This window comes from Oncorhynchus clarkii, chromosome 18, assembly GCF_045791955.1.
Source record: "Oncorhynchus clarkii lewisi isolate Uvic-CL-2024 chromosome 18, UVic_Ocla_1.0, whole genome shotgun sequence".
Taxonomy (NCBI): domain Eukaryota; kingdom Metazoa; phylum Chordata; class Actinopteri; order Salmoniformes; family Salmonidae; genus Oncorhynchus; species Oncorhynchus clarkii.
In genome coordinates this window covers 15,177,235-15,200,135 of record NC_092164.1, presented here as the reverse complement: position 1 = coordinate 15,200,135, position 22,901 = coordinate 15,177,235, and the positions used below count along the sequence as shown (strand labels likewise).

The 22,901-nt window shown below is 43.7% G+C and overlaps 2 protein-coding genes across 10 annotated transcripts; one reads left to right on the top strand and one right to left on the bottom strand.

Annotated features, from left to right (window-relative positions):
• Window positions 1-11: 11 nt before the first annotated feature.
• On the bottom strand, window positions 12-21,660 carry LOC139373064 (RCC1 and BTB domain-containing protein 1-like). 9 transcript variants are annotated; one of them, XM_071113117.1, is made up of 13 exons: window positions 18,553-18,668; window positions 18,436-18,465; window positions 17,533-17,767; window positions 17,217-17,367; window positions 16,896-17,062; window positions 16,061-16,219; window positions 15,812-15,919; window positions 15,507-15,649; window positions 13,135-13,328; window positions 12,816-12,942; window positions 10,861-11,012; window positions 10,599-10,729; window positions 8,727-10,100 (listed from the first exon to the last, which is right to left on the bottom strand). In XM_071113117.1, the coding sequence occupies exons 2-13, from the start codon at window positions 18,450-18,452 to the stop codon at window positions 9,960-9,962; spliced, it is 1,725 nt and encodes a 574-aa protein (XP_070969218.1). In that variant the 5' UTR covers window positions 18,453-18,465; window positions 18,553-18,668; the 3' UTR covers window positions 8,727-9,959. The 9 variants fall into 9 exon arrangements, with proteins under 9 accessions (XP_070969217.1, XP_070969216.1, XP_070969218.1 ...); XM_071113111.1 differs by having other exon boundaries at window positions 13,135-13,325; window positions 18,553-18,594; XM_071113108.1 differs by lacking the exons at window positions 18,436-18,465; window positions 18,553-18,668 and adding an exon at window positions 21,455-21,660.
• LOC139373067 (ADP-ribosylation factor-like protein 11) lies at window positions 19,194-21,009 on the top strand. The gene is made up of 2 exons (XM_071113120.1): window positions 19,194-19,560; window positions 20,663-21,009. The coding sequence occupies exons 1-2, from the start codon at window positions 19,334-19,336 to the stop codon at window positions 20,967-20,969; spliced, it is 534 nt and encodes a 177-aa protein (XP_070969221.1). The 5' UTR covers window positions 19,194-19,333; the 3' UTR covers window positions 20,970-21,009.
• Window positions 21,661-22,901: the final 1,241 nt, after the last annotated feature.

Below are 22,901 nucleotides of genomic sequence, written 5' to 3'. Positions count from 1 at the left end.
TCATTTATATATTTTTTGTTGTTGTTAGATGTTTATTGTTATCAGTTAAAAGCAGTTTGGCAAAACAGGATGAAACAATTCAAGGATGTAGGAGCCAACCATGTAACAAAAAAACAGACAAAGCACAGTTGCAGGGGTCTAGGAGTTAGTATCCTTTGAGGCAAAGTGCAATAAAGTGGTGGTAGCCTGCACTGGCTGGAATGTGACTTGGATTCTTCAAGTCTGGAAGAACTATAGTAAACTTAAAGCTACAATCAACAATAGCCTTCATACAACTTTCCTTGTAAACTCTTCAGACAAACAATTAGGAAACACGCATTTACAGTTCACTTATACATACAAGCTTTGCAATTTAAAAAAAATCTACCTAGTACCATTTCCTTTGAATATACAGTCAGTCCTTTAAAATCCCCTTGAGTTTACTCCTTGAAACTGTCAATTACAGGGGAGTATGAAGAGACCTTTGAATTTCCAACATTGTTAACCTGTTGAGTGTAGGGGGCAGTATTTTGATGTTTGGATGAAAAACGTACCCAAATGAAACTGCCTATTTCTCAGGCCCAGAATATGCATATACTTGTCAGATTAGGATAAACACTCAAGTTTCCAAAACTGTCTAAATATTGTCTGAGTATAACAGAACTGATATTGCAGGCGAAAACCTGAGGAAAATCCAACAAGGAAGTGCCGAAGAGAAACAAATCTCCCAGTTCCATTGCATGCCTTCCCTCCATTCAAAGGGATATCAACCAGATTCCTTTCCCTATGGCTTCCACATGGTGTGAACAGTCTTTATACATAGTTTCAGGCTTTTATTCTGAAAAAGTATCAAGAAGGATCACATCGCATCAGTGGATGGCTTGGAGCAGACTTTCTCTCTCTCCTATTGAAAAAGCTATGATCCGGTTGAAATATTGATTATTTATTGTAAAAACAAGGCTTGATTATAAAAAACGTTTGACATGTTTCTACAAACTTTACAGATACTATTTGGAATTTTCGTCTGCCCCGTCGTGACCGCTCGAGCCTGTGGATTTCTGAACAAAACGTGCCAACCAAATGGAGGTATTTTGGATATAAAAATAATCTTTATGGAACATTTATTGTGTAACTTGGAGTTTCCTGAGTGCAAACATCCGAAGATCAAAGGTAAGTGATTCATTTTATTGCTTTTTTGACTTTTGTGACCAATCTACTTTGCTGCTAGCTGTTTGTAATGTTTTTTCTGCTGAGAGAAAGATGTCCTAACATAAATGCTTGGATAGCTTTTGCCGTAAAGCTTTTTGAAATCTGACACGCCAGGTGGATTAACAACAAGCTAAGCTGTGTTTTGCTATATTGAACTTGTGATTTCATGAACATTTAATATTTTTTGTAATTTAATTTGAATTTGGCGCTCTGCAATTGAGCGGATGTTGACGAAAATAATCCTGCTAACGGGATGGGTGCGCCAAGAAGTTAAAATGCATCCTTCCTTACTTGAATCACTGATCAATATGCGATTGGATAAATTAAACGTTTCCAATGCCAACAAGAGCCTGGGGACCATAGCCTGGTGAAACCAGACTGAAAGCTACAGGTACCATTGTTCAACAAACAGGAGAAAGGTCTGGATTTGTTGCCGACCGTAACCTCTTGTTGAATTGAAGGGTCTGTTCAGGCTGTCTCCCATGCTTCCCCACACATCCATCTGTAATCATAACAAGACATAGTCAGAGGTGGGACACATCGCAGAGTCAAATCAGAGACGGTTAGAAGGGCTGATCCATCATCTGTATTGTGGTGATTAGGTGGCGGCATTCACATTACATTTGCGCGAATGGCAATATAAAACTCAACAAAAAAAGAAAACGTCCTCCCACTGTCAACTGCGTTTATTTTCAGCAAACTTAACATGTGTAAATATTTGTATGAACATAAGATTCAACAACGGACATAGACTGAACAAGTTCCACAGACGTGACTAACAAATGGAATAATGTGTCCCTGTTAGTGTCTTAATGACCATTCCACGGGTGCATGTTCATTAATTGAACAAGCATGGGAAACCGTCTTTAAACCCTTTACAATGAAGATCTGTGAAGTTATTTGGATTTTTACGAATTATCTTTGAAAGACAGGGTCCTGAAAAAGGGACTTTACTTTTTTTGCTGAGTTTATTAGAGAAGGAGAAGACATGACTCTCTACAAAGTGACAAATGTCGTGCTAACTAAATGGTACAGAGAAGGACAACTCACTGGCTAGATGAAGACCAGCATGTTCAGCGGCTCTCCTGGCTAGAGAGGACTTCTGCCACTGTGACGAAAACATGTAAACACTAAAAAAATTGCATATGTAGAAAGCACTATTATAAGTATACCTCAGTAGCCTAACGAGGAAAACACAAGGATAGGTCAAAGCTGAATGGAAAGCATCTACGAGGAATCCATCCAGGTTTTCCCCTCATTGGTACAGATGAAGAAAATATGAGAGGAATAGACTATTGAGATGCTTCTACACCCATAGAAAAACTATTCATCCGTCAATCAATGTAGGTACTCACAATGAACTTCAGGACTCCTTGGAGGCCGTGGAATCTGAGGTAGGAGATGTCTCCCTTGTCTTTGCCGCTGTCTAGGTCAGTGGTGTAGATCTGCTTGATCCCAGCTCCTCGGATCAGAGGGACACACTCATCACACGGACACTTAGTCACAAACAGCATGGTGTTCTCCTCCTCACGGATCTCTTCACTCCTAGAAACGACAGTCAATCACATTTATTTACGTCATAAATCCTCATGCCCAGCAACTAATTCCTGCCCCCTGGTCCGACTTCTCGGATGTACCTCCTTGCTTCCTCTCCTTGTATCCTCTCTGCCATCTCCGCTGACCTGTAAGGACTGGACAGGTCGAGAGCAAATATACCCATGTACACATTCCCTGTATTTCCTTCATCTACAGATGTAGAATCTTAATTTCTGCAATGCAAGAAATGTAAAATGTGTCGTGTATTTAAGGTTTAAAAAGGCTTCTGAAGTTTGCCAATTCCATTTTAAAAATGTCAATACCTTACGAAAAATGTATCAAAACCTACAAAAATGTCCATTAATTATAATACACATTTCCTGTTGCTGCAATTAAGCTCCTACATCTGTACCCTGTCCTCTCATATCAGTGGAGATGAATGGTGGATATAAGGAGAGGAAGTCACTTAGGAGTATTGAGATGGAGCCCATGTCTTCCCTCTCCTCCTGACCTGAAGGTGAGTGCGTTCTGCTCAGCGTGGATGATGTAGCGGTACTTCCTCCTCTGGTGGTCCTGCTGTTTGGTGTCCATCTGGGGGTACTGTCCGTACTCTGAGCCCACTGGGTAGGCATTGTACCCACAACCCACCAGGTACAGCCGCCCCGTGCCATCACAACCACCCTAAAACAGATGAGCACAGAACACAGGGAATGTGTTATTCATTATTCACATTGAAATCTTTTATCAGCCTTTCCACTTTATTTTTGCCATTATATTACAGAGAAAAAAATACATAATATTAATGTATAGTTATGAGCTTAGAAAATACAATAATGGTTTACTCACTGATTTCCCTTCTGCCCAAATGACAGCACCAACCCCAACCTTAGGGTCCTCTGGAATAGCAACAAACAAGTAACAGTCAGACACGTTCCATCTGTTCAAACCTTCAGACAGGTTGAACCACCCATCATAGCTTGTCCTGTTAGCCTTAAAACATGAACATATAATAAACCCTTTCAAAAAATAAAATGTTCATTTCTTGAGTGATCGGCTGACCAACCAATCAGAGAACTCCTTTTCATAGCTGCTGTCGCTAACCACTAATGAAACTAGAATGTCTTTTGGGATACTTTCTGTTCATCGGACACCCGATACCCCCCCCAGGGCAACACATCTCTCCAACAAATGTGCAGTCAACCATGGGACGTTATGTCATAACAATAGTCTCGTCATAACAATAGTCTTCTCTCCTGCATTTTTATTACTTGGAACTCCTTTATGTGATTCCCCACAAAATGTGGTGACATGTCACCTTTACAAAATGAGTTCCTAGTTTGAATGAGTAATCTGGCTAGTATATAGACTACTAAACAGATATTTCAGATACCTGTTCTGTAGGCCAACAGTCTGGCCTGTACGATGCAGTGTCTGGCAATCTCCTGGGACACCCCCTGAGGCTGGGGCTGCTCTGAGGTTGCAGGCTGGGAGTCCTTCTTGTAGAATCCATGCTGGAGAAGAGGCACACTAGCAACTACTGAGGCCAGAACCCCGACCAGCTCCCTCATGTTCTGACGCAGGTTGGAGAAGTACGGCTCCGTGCAGAAGTTCTCCAGACCTGTAGCAAGACAGTGTCAAATCCTCATCTATAAACAGTATGTTTACCATTCATTTAACAGGATCTACACAACAGATGGCGTGGCACGTGGCCTCTTGAGCAAAGGAGCTCCTCAAACCTACCAATCTTGAGTTAGCCAATATAGCCCAAATACAGCTAGCCGGTGAACAAAAGCTAGCTAACAAGTATGGTTGAATGATTGTACTACGGACCTATTTTGGTGAGAATGTCACGGTGGCACTGTTCGTGTGGGATTAGGAACTCTTCGGAGAAAGTGTCCAGGTTCCGTCTCCTCTGCTTCCTGTAGAAGTCCCCAGCGTCCAATTCGGGGTCGTCCCCCGACACCCTCTCCATGAAGTCACACCCCCTGGAGGTCTCCTCCACAAACTGCTGCAGGCCAGGGGCCACAGGCTGCAACACCACACTAATGTGGGGCCGGCTGTTGGACTTCAGCTTCTCGGACGCAATGGCGTCCCGCATGGCCTCCTGGGAAATGGAGTCCGTCCCATTAGGCCTGACCGCTAGCAGACTCATCTCAGGGTCACCAGGCCAGAAGGAGATGCGGCTCACCCCAGCTGGAGATGACAGACAAGAGACAAGACTTTACAAGTGATCTCTCTCTATGTGTGCGTGTGTGTGTGTGTGTGTGTGTGTGAGATATATCTCCTCACCATTGATAAGCATCTTGAGGCAGGTAGCGCAGGGTCTCCTAGAGAAGTAGAGGTCTGAGGCAGCCAGCCTGGGCCCGTGTCTGATCACAGCTACCTGCCCCACGTGGAGCTCTGGACCGGAGCAGTGGAGACCCACCACCCTCTGGTCCCGAACCACCACCAGGCCTGTACCCCGCGTCTGACACACAGAAACAGACAGGAGATAGGTGATGATGCATATCATATAATTAATGATGCTCAATATGGTAATTTATTGCATGTTATCTATAAAAATAAAATAAAAAATGGACACATACACCTGATAAGTGCAGTGAAATGTGTTGTTTTACAGGGTCAGCCATAGTAGTACAGCGCCCCTGGAGAAAATTAGGGTTAAGTGCCTTGCTCAAGGGCACATCAACTGATTATTCACCTTGTTGGCTCAGGTATTCAAACTAGCGACCTTGCGGTTACTGGCCCAACGTTCTAACAACAATATGTAATGGCCGCTACACAGTGCATTCGGAAAGTATTAAGACCCCTTGACTTTTTCCACATCACAGCCTTATTCTAAAATGTATTTTTAAATAAATGTTCTTCATCAATCTACACACAATACCCCATGAAGACAAAGCAAAAGCTGGTTTTTAGAAATGTTTGCAAATTTATTAAAAATAAAAAACTGAAATATCACATTTACATAAGTTTTCAGACCTTTGTAGAAGCACCTTTGACAGCAATTACAGCCTCAGGTCTTCTTGGGTATGACGCTACAAGCTTGGCACACCTGTATTTGGGGAGTTTCTCACATTCTTCTCTGCAGATCAACTGTTCACCGTAGGGATGGTGCCAGGTTTCAACCAGACGTGATGCTTTGCATTCAGGCCAAAGAATTCAGTCTTGGTTTTATCAGACCAGAAAATCTTGTTTCTCATGGTCTGAGAGTCCTTTAGGTGCCTTTCGGCAAACTCCAAGTGGACTGTCATGTGCCTTTTACTGAGGAGTGGCTTCCGCCTGGCCACTCTACCATAAAGGCCTGATTGATGGAGTGCTGATGAGATGGTGATGAGATGGGAGAACCTTCCAGAAGGACAACCATCTCCACAGAGGAACTCTGGAGCTCTGCCAGAGTGACCATTGGGTCCCAATTGCTCAGTTTGGCCGAGCGGCCAGCTCTAGGAAGAGTCTTGGTGATTCCAAACTTCTTCCATTTAAGAATGGGGCGGCAGGTTAGAGCGTTGGACTAGTAACCGAAAGGTCACAAGATCGAATCCAGCTGACAAGGTAAAAAATTTTAATTCTGCCCCTGAACAAGGCAGTTAACCCACTGTTCCTAGGCCGTCATTGAGAATAAGAATTTGTTCTTAACTGACTTGCCTTTTGGTACCCTTCCACAGATCTGTGCCTCGACACAATCCTGTCTCTGAGCTCTATGGACAATTCCTTTGACCTCATGTCTTGGTTTTTGCTTTGACATGCACGGTCAACTGTGAGACCTTATATAGACAGGTGTGTACTTTTCCAAATCATGTCCAATCAATTGATTTTACCACAGATTCCAATCAAGTTGTAGAAACATCTCAAGGATGATCAATGGAAACAAAATGCACCTGAGCTCAATTTCAAGTCTCATAGCAAAGGGTCTGAATACTTATGTAAATCAGGCATGTTTATTTTTATACATTCGCAAAAATTCTTAGCCTGTTTTCACTTTGTTATTATGGGGTATTGTGTGTAGATTGATGAGGAGGAAAGGCTGTAACAACAAAATGTGGAAAAGGGGAAGGGGTCTAAATACATTCTGAATGCACTGTAGGTCAAACTTACAAAGTCATTCTGGTTTATGTCTTCTGGTTCCTCCTTGGGGAAAAGTTCCATCCATAAACTCAGCAGGGTGAAGAGGTTAAACTTGGACAGCCTGGGTCCATGACCTAAAAACACACCATAGAAAAACAGGATTACAAACAGGAAAGGCAAGTGAGTTTTTTTGTCCACTAGATCTTTGCTGCTCCCAAGTGATAACACATTGAGCACAAAGAAATTATTTAGGTTAAAGCAAACATTGGGCAGACATTTGCTTCCTCTTCCCACAGCAACTTTGGAGCACTGACATAGAATGTGAAACTGTTGGCCAGTACATTTCTCTTCAAAACATGTATGTGACTCTGGCATTCATAGGGGAGAACAACCAAACGGATGCTTGATCCAGCAACCCTACTATTACAGAGCAAGCCCAGCTTACCTGTCCGGTGCCATAAAGCTCAAGACCTTTTTGCAGAACCAGTCACATGATCCTTGGAACGTCACTACCCGAAACCGGTACCATTTAAGTTTCAACTTCAATGGGGTGACAAAATTGTTGTACTATTTAATGGTTTTGATGACTAATTTCAGAAATTCTGACATAGATAAAGATGTAGTATATTTAATTCAACTGCTAATAATACTAGGTAAATGTCATATTCACAAATGGTCTAGTTCAAAACCCAACTTTTTTCACTTTATAAATTAGTTTAAACAACATGGCACTACTTTAACTAAAATGAAAAACAATATGATTTGTTTGTTTAGGATTTCTGGCGATGTAAATAGTTTGTTTGTATGCTTGTTTGCATGTGACTATTCCTCTTGTTTGTTGATATTTGTTAATAAAAAATAAAATAAAAATCTTAAATGGGGTGACGTCAGACAGTTGATGATCACGTTTGAACGTTTCTCGACAGTTACTAGGTAGGCTACAGACGTGTGGGTTCAAACTAATAAAAGCCTAGACGGTGACACAATTACGTCTTTATTTTTAGTATGCCTCAAAGTTCATTATTCCGTGTGAGTAGCAATATTATATCGAACAGTAAAAACATTCGCAGCATTCTCTGTCAAGCTGTCAACGCAGTAGTCTCACCTTGTACTTTGGTGTCGGTTTGTGTGTTGGCTTCCCTTACATCGCGATATCCTTTACAGTTGCATGAAGCGGCACAGGTTGGTTTCAAATATTGGTTCGACTGTACAGTATCCGTCGTTGCCATTCAATCAATTGAATGTAAAATGTAGCAAACGTCACCAGTCAAGGCAAATACGTATGATGATTTGATGCTGTATGTTTCTGAACAGCGAAGCTAGGCTTCTTCCTATATCTTCTGACATGGAACAAATAGGCGGAACTTGTCTTTCACCCAACACCCAGAACTGTCAAACGCAATGTGTTTGTTGTAAATGTTCTGCATTCTTGGTTGCAATTAAAAAACAATTGTCCAATTACATCTGCATTCCATTATTATGTCATTTCATTCATGACGTGATAATCTTAAGCAATAAGGCCCGTGGAGGCGTGGTGTATTGGCCATATACCACGGCTAAGGGCTGTTCTTAAGTACAACGAAATGCCTGGACACAGCCCTTAACCGTGGTACATTGGCCATACATCACAAACCCCTGAGATACCTTATTGCTATTATAAACTGGTTACCAACGTAATTAAAGCAGTAAAAATAAATGTTTCGTCATACCCGTGGTATAGGGTATGATATACCATGGCTGTCAGCCAATCAGCATTCAGGGCTTGACCCTCCCAGTTTATAATAAAGAATGGTATTCATTAGGCTACTGTCTCTAGGATTAGAGAATGTATGTGATGGCCTCTAGATGGCAGCATAAGGACATGTTTGTAATTATCTGTCATTGCTCATATGAATGTTCAAATCAAGAATATATGAAGTCATTTCTAATGCATCATCCAGCATTGTATACAATAATGTAGTTTTGTTTATTTCAAAGTGTTTGCATCTCATAACTTGCAAGTCAATAAACATGTTGAATTGTGGCACCAATAGCAACTGTTTCCATCCTAAATGATTGTAAATATTTCAAAATAAATGTAATTGCAAAAATAAACACAAGCAACAAATTATTTCTGAAAAAAAAATCTAAGAATTTCAATTTCAATTTCAGTACAAACACTCGCTTCAAAGTAAATTAGAATGTAGTAATGAACGTTAAACCATTAAAACAATATTCAAAGCAGCAGAATGATTGGAAATGCTTGGGTGGGGGGGGGGTAATCTCAACCAAAGGAATGCAATAAGTAATAGTAAAAAAATGTAGATAATATCTATTTTTGTAAGAATAAAAAAGTTCACACAGAGTAACAAGTTGTATATGGTCCAAATGTTTTGTTTTCTGTCTGGTAAAAGAACTGAAGAGTTGAAAACCAAGTTCCTGCTCATTGTTGCATTGCATCACCATGTGCACGTGCCTGAATGAATAAATGACAAGCTCTGCTCTACTTGTCAGTACACAGCATATTACAAATCATATTGAAACGGTCCTTTCCTCAAAACATCCACAGGCTCTGAACCATAAACCCTGTCAAATATATTTCTGGCCAGCTACATCAAACCCTTCAACAGTAGAGCAAAGTACACAACTTTGATGCAACAAAAATATATAATAAAAATCTGCAAATCGGGGGGGGGGGGGGGGTTGACTGCCATCACCTGCCACCAGACATTGTCAGGCATGTAACCGTGTCCATCGTAAGCTAGATCTATGGTCCTCCAATTAAACTGACGCTAAATGAGCAGTCTGATGCCATTTAGCAGGTTTGTAAACATGCAGTGACAGACAATGAACTTTGATGTCACTGTTTTGACTGGTAAACGAACTTCCTCACCACAGTGCCATCTGTCCGCGTGGAATATTAGGTGCACAGGCAGGGACTGGCTTTGGCTTCTTTGGCTGTGTAACTGGAGGTGAGCCATAGTCACCAGATGACTTCACCAGATGAACATGCCAGACATCGTCTCAATGGATTAATAATATGGCAATTTAGAGATCCGGTTCAAGCTAGCCGTTTCCATGTTCATACCAATTCTTTCTTTGTCCTTTCTACCATGGCCAAGTAGCGGCAAGCAAAACCAGTTCATGCTAGCCCTTTCCTCGTCCTTCCTTCGTGGCTGGTTAGTGGTCAGTCAGTTTTTGAAGGACCCACAGCGGCTGGCTCTGCAGATGAACTCTTTGAGCATGTTGCCATCGATCTGCCAGAAGGCTGCAGTCTGGGTCACCGCTGTCAGGTGGTTCACACAGAACTTGAAGCAGAACTCCTCCAGGTCCTACAGGGAAGCGATCACATCCAGTCACAGTATGAACACGGGTACAGTATACAGCAGGTCAAAAACAAGCGGCCCAAAACCGGCCCCCATTTTTTTGGGCCCCCCTTAGTTTTGGGTCAGAAAAGACTAAAGCCACCAGGAATTCAGAAAAAAAACTGTTTAACGTAAGGTAATCAAGGTATCTTGATTCTTTTCAAATAAAATCTATTTTGGGGCTTAGTTGTCTCCAATTTGTAGAGTACAACTTATTATAATTATGTTCCAGCACCCCAACCATCCGCTACGCATCAAAAAACGGCCCGCGGCTGAATATAGTTCCCTAGCCCTGGCATACAGTACCTAAATATGTATAAGATGGAATACGAGGTCATCTGACTAATATGTCCATAATGACACGGCTAACGTCTCTCGTAGAAGGCAGCCTCAAGAGTCTTGTGGTAACCAGTAAGCATCGGAGTGGTTAACCCTTAGTAGTGACACTGTCACAGTGTGTCTCACCTCAGCGTCGTATCGCACGGCGGCAGAGAGCAGAGAGAAGGCGTTCTCCACGGTGATGCCTCTCTTGATGATGTGTTGACACAGACGTTTCAGACGGTTCTCACAGTAGGATGTGGCCAGGTCCAACAGGCCTGAAACAGAGACATAGTTCGTACACACAGCGGCTTTCCTATGGATGGACTTTAACTCAATAAAGTCATTTGTTTTGAGTCTGGGGCCCCGTATGGATCCTAAACAGGATTCCTGCTTCAGTCCAACTCACCGATGGCATCCTCTGGGGGCAGGTCTACATTGTCAGTGTAGAGGAACTCCAAGAAGGAGCGGTAGACGGGGTAGGAGAACTGGTCGATCTCAATTACCTCCTTCATGTCCTCTGTCCAGTGGGACTGGAACATGGAGCGGAAGTGTTCACACCTGACAGAAACAATGATGGACAAATGTTGTCCATAGACAGGTTTTATTGTACCTGGTTGGTCCTATTGGAAAGGCTAAAACTAGAAAAGCTACATTACTTAAAATAAAATGTGTGCGTGCGCTTGCTTCAGCAGTTTAAAAATATACAGTGCCTTGCGAAAGTATTCGGCCCCCTTGAACTTTGCGACCTTTTGCCACATTTCAGGCTTCAAACATAAAGATATAAAACTTTATTTTTTGTGAAGAATCAACAACAAGTGGGACACAATTATGAAGTGGAACGACATTTATTGGATATTTCAAACTTTTTTAACAAATCAAAAACTGAAAAATTGGGCGTGCAAAATTATTCAGCCCCCTTAAGTTAATACTTTGTAGCGCCACCTTTTGCTGCGATTACAGCTGTAAGTCGCTTAGGGTATGTCTCTATCAGTTTTGCACATCGAGAGACTGAAATTTTTTCCCATTCCTCCTTGCAAAACAGCTCGAGCTCAGTGAGGTTGGATGGAGAGCATTTGTGAACAGCAGTTTTCAGTTCTTTCCACAGATTCTCGATTGGATTCAGGTCTGGACTTTGACTTGGCCATTCTAACACCTGGATATGTTTATTTTTGAACCATTCCATTGTAGATTTTGCTTTATGTTTTGGATCATTGTCTTGTTGGAAGACAAATCTCCGTCCCAGTCTCAGGTCTTTTGCAGACTCCATCAGGTTTTCTTCCAGAATGGTCCTGTATTTGGCTCCATCCATCTTCCCATCAATTTTAACCATCTTCCCTGTCCCTGCTGAAGAAAAGCAGGCCCAAACCATGATGCTGCCACCACCATGTTTGACAGTGGGGATGGTGTGTTCAGGGTGTTGCTTTTACGCCAAACATAACGTTTTGCATTGTTGCCAAAAAGTTCAATTTTGGTTTCATCTGACCAGAGCACCTTCTTCCACATGTTTGGTGTGTCTCCCAGGTGGCTTGTGGCAAACTTTAAACAACACTTTTTATGGATATCTTTAAGAAATGGCTTTCTTCTTGCCACTCTTCCATAAAGGCCAGATTTGTGCAATATACGACTGATTGTTGTCCTATGGACAGAGTCTCCCACCTCAGCTGTAGATCTCTGCAGTTCATCCAGAGTGATCATGGGCCTCTTGGCTGCATCTCTGATCAGTCTTCTCCTTGTATGAGCTGAAAGTTTAGAGGGACGGCCAGGTCTTGGTAGATTTGCAGTGGTCTGATACTCCTTCCATTTCAATATTATCGCTTGCACAGTGCTCCTTGGGATGTTTAAAGCTTGGGAAATCTTTTTGTATCCAAATCCGGTTTTAAACTTCTTCACAACAGTATCTCGGACCTGCCTGGTGTGTTCCTTGTTCTTCATGATGCTCTCTGCGCTTTTAACGGACCTCTGAGACTATCACAGTGTAGGTGCATTTATACGGAGACTTGATTACACACAGGTGGATTGTATTTATCATCATTAGTCATTTAGGTCAACATTGGATCATTCAGAGATCCTCACTGAACTTCTGGAGAGAGTTTGCTGCACTGAAAGTAAAGGGGCTGAATAATTTTGCACGCCCAATTTTTCAGTTTTTGGTTTGTTAAAAACGTTTGAAATATCCAATAAATGTTGTTACACTTCATGATTGTGTCCCACTTGTTGTTGATTCTTCACAAAAAAATACAGTTTTATATCTTTATGTTTGAAGCCTGAAATGTGGCAAAAGGTCGCAAAGTTCAAGGGGGCCGAATACTTTCACAAGGCACTGTATATATATATATATATATATATAAAAAATTCACATACCGGATCTTGAGCACGGCCTTGTGTACGTGGATGTATTTCCCGTCCACGCTGAACTTGAGGTCGGCCGTCTCAGGGCTGTCGAACTCTTTCCTCAGAGACTGGGCCACAGTCAGGAAGTCATCATGCTCTACGACAGAACACAACGCCTTAGCTGGGAATCATGGTGTGTGTGTGTGTGAGAGAGAGAGGGTTATCCTAGACCCTTGGTTAGGGGAACCTCCTACTTAATATATCAGAAAAAGAAGAAAAAAAACACATTATAACCAAGTTACATACTGCACCTTTAAATAACATTTAATAAATGATGAAATTAACTCACCCATGGAGAGTAGCCTCCACATGACAGACGGAGTAGCGAAGCAGGCGAAGACGTCGTCAGTGCAGGAGAAGTGTGTGAGGTGTGGCAGCACGATGGACTGACCCCTACACTGGCCCCACATGTACACCTGGCCGCTCTGGGTCTTACAAGCAGATGTGTGTGTGGAGTGGCACGCCGCGATCTCCACTATCCTGCTGGGGGGGGGGGGGGGGGGGGGGGGAGTGTGTTACACACACTCTACCAAGTAACGGCACTCTCCTGTGTCTTTTGACCGCAAAAAGAAATTCTGTGATTCTTGAGTGCATTGTTTCTTTACACGTCTCCCTACTCTGTGCCACACCTCTTCAGTGTTTTCCCTTGTCCTTTTGCTGCCTATGGCGGGCCTCTCCTTTAAGATGAAGACAGGAAGCACAAAAAGAGAAGGAAAAATGACAGGACACTGCTGAAGTCGCTGGTGTTCCATGAATTTAACTAGATGGGGATATACACTATATGTGCTAAAGTATCTGGACACCCCTTTGACTTAGTGGATTTGGCCATTTCAGCCACACCTATTGCTGACAGGTGTATAAAAATCGAGCACACAGCCACGCAATCTCCATAGACAAACATTGGCAGTAGAATGGCCTTACTGAAGAGTTCTGTGACTTTCAACCTTGGCACTGTCATAGGACGCCACCTTTCCAACAAGTCTGTTCGTCAAATTTCTGCACTGCTAGAGCTGCCCAAGTCAACTGTAAGTGCTGTTATTATTGTGAAGTGGAAACATCTAGGAGCAACAACGGCTCAGCCGCGAAGCGGTAGGCCACACAAGCTCACAGAACGTGACTGCCGAGTGCTGAAGCGTGTAGTGCGTAAAAATAATCTGTCCTCGTTCGCAACTCTCACTACCGAGTTCCAAGCTGCCACTGGAAGCAACATCAGCACAATAACTGTTCATCAGGAGCTTCAATGGGTTTCCATGGCCGAACAGCCACACACAAGCATAAGATCACCATGCGCAATGCCATGAGCGTCAGCTGGAGCGTCATTAGACTCTGGAGCAGCGGAAACGCGTTCTCTGGAGTGATGAATCACGCTTCACCATCTGGCAGTCAGGTGTACGAATCTGGGTTTGGCGGATGACAGGTGAAAGCTACCTGCCCCAATGGATAGTGTCAACTGTAAAGTTTGGTGGATGAGGAATAATGGTCTGGAGCTGTTTTTCATGGTTGGTGCTAGGCCGCTTAGTTAACATTTCCCATCACTGGAACACTACAGCATACAATGACATTCTAGACCATTCTGTGCTTCCAACTTTGAGGAAGGCCCTTTCCTGTTTCAGCATGACAATACCCCCAGGCACAAAGCTAGTTCTATACAGAAATGGCTTGTCAAGATTGGTGTGGAAGAACTTGACTGGCCTGCACAGAACCCCATCGAACACCTTTGGGATGAATTGGAACGCAGACTGCGAGCCAGGCCTATTCGGCCAACATCAGTGCCCGACCTCACTAATGCTTGTGGCTGAATGGAAGCAAGTCCCCGCAGCAATGTTCCAACATCTAGTGGAAAGCCTTCCCATAAGAGTGGAGGCTGCTATAGCAACAAGAGGGGGGACCAAGTCCATATTAATGCCCATGATTTTGGAATGAGATGTTCAATGAGAAGGTGTCCACATACTTTTGGTCACTAGTGTAGCTTATGTCAGAATTGATCTTTCGCAGCAGGTTAGGAGAACTTACCCAGCAGGTTAGGAAAATTAACGTAGCAGCTTAGGAGTATTAGATTAGGGTTAGCTAAAATATTAAAATATTATTACTTTGACATCAATTTGACAAACTGTATTCTGTTTAGCCATGACCGTATTCCATGAACACAGAAGGTTGCTGGTTTTATTGTGCCCTCTGTCTTGTAGCTTGATCTCAAGGCCAACCTGAGACTCATTCAAGAGTGTTATGACATGTTCATTTCTATCTCTGAATGTTGTGTAACATGACAAATGTCCACGATCTATTCCCAAATTAAATCCCAATAACTGGTTTGCATGTTTTCAGTGAAAAGTTCATGCCTGTCAAGTGTCAAAACCATCTGTACCCCAGCCCACAACATAATGGCCCCCTCTCTCCCCTCCATTCTAGTTTTGCGTCATTTTGACAGGGACAATGTAAACTCAGAGACAGATTATTCCAGAACTGGTGTGTGAGCCAATGTTTGGACTATGCAGTGTTACCGTATGGACCCACACTGGATGGAATACAACAGAGAACACAAAGAGAAAAGAGAACTAACCATGCGTCTCTGAAAGATGACAGTTTCAACTGGGGCTTTTAGTGGGCAGTAGCAGCCACCAGAGCTACATCTCAATCCTGTGAGTGTGTTCTCTCCCTTACCTCTCCTTCTCAGCCATGATGTGTACAGGACTGAGCTGGTTGCTCTTGTTGCCAGTACCCAGCTGTCCGTAGGTGTTAGCCCCCCAGGCATACAGCAGGCCCTCGTCGGTTAGAGCCAGGGAGTGGGCGTAGCCTGACGCGATCTAGAAGACAAGTCCTTAAGGGTTTTACACAGTGGGAGTGGACAGCAACAAGGCTCTGGGCTCAGTTCTGTTTTGTATTAGTTTGAATTGAAGTAGACATGAGTAGACGATTCAGATAGAGACATACAGGTGGTAGTAGTGTACACTACTGTCCAGTCTTACCTGTAGTACACAGAGACCCTGGAGGGCTGCCAGGCGACAGGGGGTCAGCTGGTTACCGTTGTTGCCCACTCCCAGCTGGCCATTCCCATTGTATCCCCAGCCAAACACCTGCAACACACACAGGCCACGGTAGTCAGCAATATCTTCCTTTAAGTACATGTTGCTATATAACATTTTGCTTTGACTTTCTCTGGACCGGAGGGAACTATGCAATATAAACCCATCCTTCCCAAGGGCTTGGTCTCTCACCTCCCCATTGTCGAGCACAGCCATGGAGGAGGTCTGTCCACAGGCGATGCCCATCACCACTTTACCCTGCAGGCAGTTGGTCACCCTGCGGGGGGTTGGCTGGTTGGCTGTGGCACCTGAGCCCACCTGGCCACAGTTGTTGTAACCCCACGCAAACACCTAGCAGATACAATCATATACACACCGACTGTCAACACTATACACAATCACACCTTGTGACCAGTGATCCTAGGTAACCATGATATTAGGTCATGTTGTAACTATCCCTTTACAGTGCTGAGTAACATATTTCAACACATCCAAGATAGCCTTAAATATCTACTTTTGGAAATCATGAATCATTTCTACATTAACTTCAATCGTGTGTGAGACCAGGCCAGTGGGCCTGGGTTAGATACAACCAGCCTGGACACAGTGAACAGATTGTGTGTGAGACCAGGCCAGTGGTCCTGGGTTAGATGCAGCCAGCCTGGACACAGTGAACTTAGATAATACCTTCCTAACCTGCTGCTGGGACAAACATAAACCACTTAAAGAGACAGACAGCCAAGACAAGTGACCACTGATCAGCTCTGGTTAGAAAACTTGAACCTGACAGGGTTCCATAGTCCACTCCACACACTGATAGGCTACACACAACCTCCACCAATACTCTACTCATGTTCATCAACAGTGTTTTTATTCTCTTAAACATCATGTACCTAGCAGTAGTACTGTAGCAGTAGGATTAAGACACTGACATCTTGAAACAGGCTTATTTCAGGGTTACAAGTGTATGTAAAAGGACTTCCCCTCTTCCCCTGTAAAAGTATTTCTCCCTCTTCTATCCCCTCACCTCTCCATCGTGTGTCAGGGCCAGAGAGTGATGGGACCCACAGGCCACTTGTGTTATTTTCTTGTTTTGCAGGTTGGTTGAAACCAGGATGGGTGACACCCCCTGGTTGGTGGTCCCGTTGCCCAGCTGGCTGTATCCATTGTGCCCCCAGGCAAACAACTCTCCCCCTGAGAAACAAACGCACCAAAGTAACAGAGCTATTTAAGTAAGCTGCACAATTATACTATGACAATTATACTGGCTTTTGGTAAAGTTCTAGTAACGTGCCAACTTTGCCATTTGGTGGTGGTAAAAAAAAGGTAAGGAAAGTGGGCACCATACCTTCTGTGGCAAGTAAGACGTGTGGTCCACTGCCATAGCCGAGACTGACCACCTTCTTGCCTTGGAGGAAGTCTAGTTTCTTAGGGACCATGGTGCTCTGACTGTCTCCTGTCCCCAGACAGTTACTGCAGTTTAGCCCAAACACCAACACCTACAGGGAGATCAGAGACAAAGATGAAGATGCCATTACATGTAATTATATTTATTTAACCAAGAAACTCCACTCAGTAACCATTTCCACTGCTTTCCAGAGAGTTCTCTACTACATAAAAAACGATAAAGTTTTTCTATATAATCGAGACGCCCCCAGTCTCACCTCATCGTCCTGGGTGATGTAGATGGCTTCGTTGGCTGAGGTTCCGAAGACACAGGCCTGCCTGATGCGGGAAACCTCCTGAGCCCCCAGCAGGGTGAAGAGGGGCCACTTCCCCACATCCACCATGGCTGGGTACCTCACTCTGGCTCTCCACAGTGGGGGGTTCGGGGTGAGGACGGGGGGCACAGGGGAAGGAGATGCAGGGGCTGTGAGGCCACCACTGTCCCCGCTAACACTGTTACAAGACAACCATCAAAGACAGACACAAACAAAACACTGTCTTAGTCTAAACATCAATGGTGAGGCACCCTGGTTTCAATGAAAGTATTCATAAATATGTTAATAAATTGCTCAAAGCAGTAAATTAGACATGACTTCAGGACTTTATAATGCCATCTCTGGATGCTCACGATGATATCAACATGGTTTTAAATAGTATTGGGCCATACAGACAACATGCAGATGGAGATGGAATGGCAACTTTATATGGCAAACGTTCCCATCCAGATCTTTCAACTGTCTCATACAGTTGGTTAAATAATTGGATGACTAGCTAGGTAGCTAACTACGTAAGTACTGCAGAGCCAACGCATCTCTGGCCAGGCACTCTGTTGACCATTGGGATTACAGTCGCGAATCTCAGCCACAACAGATGCGGCATCCGTTAGCCTCCTAGCTGGCTTAGTTTACCTTCTGCCAGGTAGCAAACTAGCTTGTGACATGGTAACGGTCACCTAACAGTGACTGATCAAGCTAGCGATTCACTACTTTGAAGGCTGCACCCATGGCAGTCTCCCTTTGCTGTTTACAGTTCGCTGGCTATTTACAAAGCAAGCTAGCCTAGCACCTAGCTGGATAGATTCAGCGCTGACTAATAGCTAGCAAGCTTTAACGTTACTGTACCTAAAGCATCGCTCCATATCATCAAGAAAACTGAGGAGAGAAACAAGAAAGACACATTTAACCGCTCGACTATTAATTAACCTACCTCAAGTAAATATGATTTGAAAGCACGATTACCAGAATAAAGCTGTCACTTCGTTGTTGTCGTCGCTGATGTAAGGGTACCAAACGTACCAGGCAGCCGCTTTGAGTTTAGCGATAGTTTTGCGCTCGAGCCCCAGTCCATATTGTTGGTCCAGATGGACACTCTGACGTCATGGGCTAAAAGAAGGTGCGCTTGGTTTAGGTCATCGGCGGACCGAGTCCACGGTTGAGAAAATTTTAGGACACATGCACCTAGCCTGGGTGCCAGTCTATTGTTCCCTTGCCAACTCCGAACGCAAGAAATGGGAATTAAGAATAACCGTTTTCAGCCCGCTGGTGTTAAAAAAAAACATAGGCCCAATTAAAATAATAAAAACATACTTTCCTCCCTTGTGGTAATAATCACCCCACTGCTTTCACCAATCAAACCCTAGATCTGCACAATGAGGGAGGATGCATTTTGAGTATAGAGAAACTGAGAAAGCCTGTTGGTACAGCCTCTAAAAGAAGAATGTGAAAAGACTTGTTCTCATGTGACCATGTTTCTATTCTGAAACGCAAACTCAAGTTTTATTCGCAAGTGGGCACACCTGACGCTTTCACGCCTACTCCCAGACAAAAATACAAAAACTATTTAAAATCGAGAAGAGCCACTGGTTGCACATATCACCGAATCTCCTTTTGTTGATGTAAATCAGAGACTACCGAGGAAGACCCAACAAACGAACATTGTTCAGAAGCAGAGGTGGGACTAACGTACTTCCTCTTTACCTTCTACCTCAGACCCTGCTTTGCCTAGCCAAGTGCGTCTGTCATGGGGCTGCTTCTATCCAAGAGGGACATCAAGAGGACTCCCACGGTTGTTCTGATGGGCCTGGGCTCATCTGGAAAGTCCACCCTGCTCTTCAGGCTCAAGACAGGGTTGGTGATGGATACTTCCCCCACCGTGGGCTTCAACGTGGTGACCCTGGATCTGAACAAGAAAACGGCCTTGACCGTGTGGGATGTGGGCGGACAGGGGGAGATGAGGGTCAACTGGAGGTGAGTTGTTGGTTCTGTGCTATTATATTTCTGTTTTAGCCCAGTACTACGAACACATCTCATTCCACTAATCATAATGCCTGTTATTAGACTGAACAAAAAATAACAACAATTAACACTTTTACAGATGTCTTAAAAAAATGCTACTGGTGTGCCTCTTGGGTGTCTACTCTATTGACTGGGTTTAAGCACTTAAGACATTATGAAAGGATAGAATTGATGTCTTATGAAATGAGTTAATCAGTCAATTGAATTAAATAGGCCCTAATCTATGGATTTCACATGACTAGGCAGGGGTGTGGGCCTGCGAGGGCATAGGCCCATCCACTGGGGAGCCAGGCCCAGCCAATCAGAAGGAAAAAAATTCCCTGCACAAAAGGGCTTCATTACAGAGAGTTTCATCTACTGTCTGGGTGGCTGGTCTCAGACAATCCCGCAGGTGAAGCCGTATGTGGAGGTCCTGGGCTGGCGGGATTATACATGGTCTGCGGTTGTGAGGTCAGTTGTACGCAATTTCTCTAAAACAACGTTGGAGGCAGCTTATGGTAGAGAAATGAACATTCAATACTCTGGCAACAGCTCTGGTGGACATTTATGCAGTTAGCATGCCAATTTCATGCTCCCTCAACTTGACATCAGTGGAATTTTGTGACAACTGCACATTTTAGTGGCATTATTGTCCCCAGCACAAGGTACACCAGTGTAATGATCATGCTGTTTAATCAGCTTTTTTATATGTCACACCTGTCAGCTGGATGGATTATCTTGGCAAAGAAGAAATGCTCACTAACAGGGATGTAAACAAATTTGTGCACAAAATTTGAGATGAGGCTTTTTGTGCGTATAGAAAATATATGGGATCTTATATTTCAGCTCATGAAACATGGGACCAACACTACATGTTGAGTTTATATTTTTGTTCAGTGTAGTTTAATCAGGTGCGACAGTTAAAAGTCTAGAACAAATAATTGCACATTCTGTCTCCGGTCCCATGATCAGGTTGGTAAAGTACTGGAATAGAATAACCTTTTATCCTCAACTAATGACTTGCTAAAATTGCAATATCATTAGCTAGACACTACCCTAGTTCTATAATTGGCAGGTACTACCTGGAGGGCTGTAAGGCTATGGTGTTCGTGGTGGACAGTAGTGACCGGGCCAGTATAGGGGACGCTCAGAAGGCTCTGAAGAATGTTCTGTCCGACAACAACATGAAGGGAATACCTCTGATGGTGCTGGCTAACAAGAAGGACCTCCCCAACACCATGAACATCAGAGAGGTGTCCAACCAGCTGGAGCTGCCCAGCTACAAAGACCGAGCCTGGCAGATCCAGGCATGCAGCGGCCTGAAGGGAATGGGGCTCCAGCAAGCCTTCCTCTCTGTGGCCAAACTCATCAAGAAGAGCTGAGAGGAGACACGTCAGTGGAGATATCACTGTGTGAGAGACACTTGACCTTAAACTAGAACAATGTTAACAAGTACCTCAGAAGTAGTGCACTATAAAGGGAATAGGGTGCCATTTGAAATGCAGATTATAACCGAACAATGATTGTGGAAGAGCCAGGATTCTCAATCCAATTATGAACTAAGCGCAGGATCCATTAGGGCATTTTGATTGTGCAATCAAAATGGTTGAGATTTAACACTTATCACAGCAGTTAAATGTGCCTGCTAAGGGAGACTGGAGAGTATTGTTACACTTTGGCGATGTGGGGAAAGATAGCTAGGGAAACTAATATTTTTGTTTGCAGATACATCACTATTTATATTAATGATAAACTAATAAAACATGCTAAACCTAATGTAAATGTCTGTCTGCTAAATGGCATTAGAATTTTTGTGTAGCCAGACCTTTCTGTGTAGTGGGCGTGCTAATGCCTATTATGTACATACAAAATGTATATTTCTGCTTCTTCGGGGCTTGGTAGGAGAGGTGAAGTCGTTTGAGTGACAGCCATGATTGCCACAGCAGCAGTCCAGGCACCACCACCCACACCCCATTGAAGAAGACCAGGTAGATCCATAAGTAGAGCCAGTGGTCTGATTTGAGGTTGGGGCTGCCTGCCAGCCAGTCTGGACAGAAGGTCACCTGAGACAAAGTGCCTGAAAACAAACAGACAAGGAGACTTTTCACCCGGAGGGCCAGACTGTGCAACAACAAGACAAGCTAAAAACACATGTTGACCGTTGAGATTCAAAACAAACAATGACAAGTTTACTTAGGCTGATAACCAACTTGCGCCCAGGTTATATTTTCCATGTACAGCGCGTTAGGAAAGTATTCAGACCCCTTGACTTTTTCCACATTTTTTTACATTAAAGCAACATTCTAAAATTGATTAAATGGGGGGAGTTCTCAGCAATCTACACACAATACCCAATATTGCCAAAGCAAAAACAGGTTTGACTTTTTGCAAATGTATTAACAATAACTGAAATATTACATTTACATAAGTATTCAGACACTATACTGAGTACTTTGAAGCACCTTTGGTAGCGATTACAGCCTTGAGTCTTCTTGGATATGCTACAAGCTTGGCACACCTGTTTTTGGGGAGTTTCTCCCATTCTTCTCTGCAGATCCTCTCAAGATCTGTCAGGTTGGATGGGGAGCGTCACTGCACAGCTATTTGATGTTTGATTGGGTTCAAGTCCGGGCTCTGGCTGGGCCTCAATGAAATCCAGAGCCTTGTCCCGAAGCCACTCCTGCGTTGTCTTGGCTGTGTGCTTAGGTTGGTTGTCCTGTTGCCCCAGTCTGAGGTCCTGAGCAGGTTTTCATCAAGGATCTCTCTGTACTTTGCTCCGTTCATCTTTCCCTCAATCCTGACTAGTCTCCCAGTCCCCGCAACTGTCCCAACAGCATGATGCTGCCACCATACCTCACCATAGGGATTGTGCCAGGTTTCCTCCAGACATGGCGCTTGGCATTCAGGCCAAAGATGTCAATATTGATTTCATCAGACCAGAGAATCTTGTTTCTCATGGTCTGATTGTCTTTAGGTGCCTTTTTGGCATACTCCAAGCGGGCTGCCACGTGCCATTTACTGGCCACTCTACCATAAAGGCCTGATTTGGAGGAGTGCTGAAGAGATTGTTTTCCTTCTGGAAGGTTTTCCCATCTCCACAGAGGAACTCTGGAGCTCTGTCAGAGTGACAATCAGGTTCTTGGTCACCTCCATGACCAAGGCCCTTCTCCCCTGATTGCTCAGTTTGGACGGGCGGCCAGCTCTAGGAAGAGTCTTAGTGGTTCCAAACTTCTTCCATTTAAGAATGATGGAGGCCACTGTGTTCTTGGCAACCTTCAACGCTGCAGAAAATGTTTGGTACCCTTCCCCAGATC

Excerpts from the sequence above, each read along its gene's own strand:
- LOC139373064 (XM_071113108.1), bottom strand. The coding sequence starts at position 21,585 with ATGGATCTACCTGGTCTTCTTCAATGGGGTGTGGGTGGTGGTGCCTGG. Across the intron at positions 17,768-21,454 it reads GAAGCAGAAATATACATTTT|TGTTAGCGGGGACAGTGGTG; the intron begins GTATGTACATAA and ends GTCTTGTAACAG. Across the intron at positions 13,329-15,506 it reads ATCATGGCTGAGAAGGAGAG|CAGGATAGTGGAGATCGCGG; the intron begins GTAAGGGAGAGA and ends CCCCCCCCCCAG.
- LOC139373067 (XM_071113120.1), top strand. The coding sequence starts at position 19,334 with ATGGGGCTGCTTCTATCCAAGAGGGACATCAAGAGGACTCCCACGGTT. Across the intron at positions 19,561-20,662 it reads GAGATGAGGGTCAACTGGAG|GTACTACCTGGAGGGCTGTA; the intron begins GTGAGTTGTTGG and ends TATAATTGGCAG.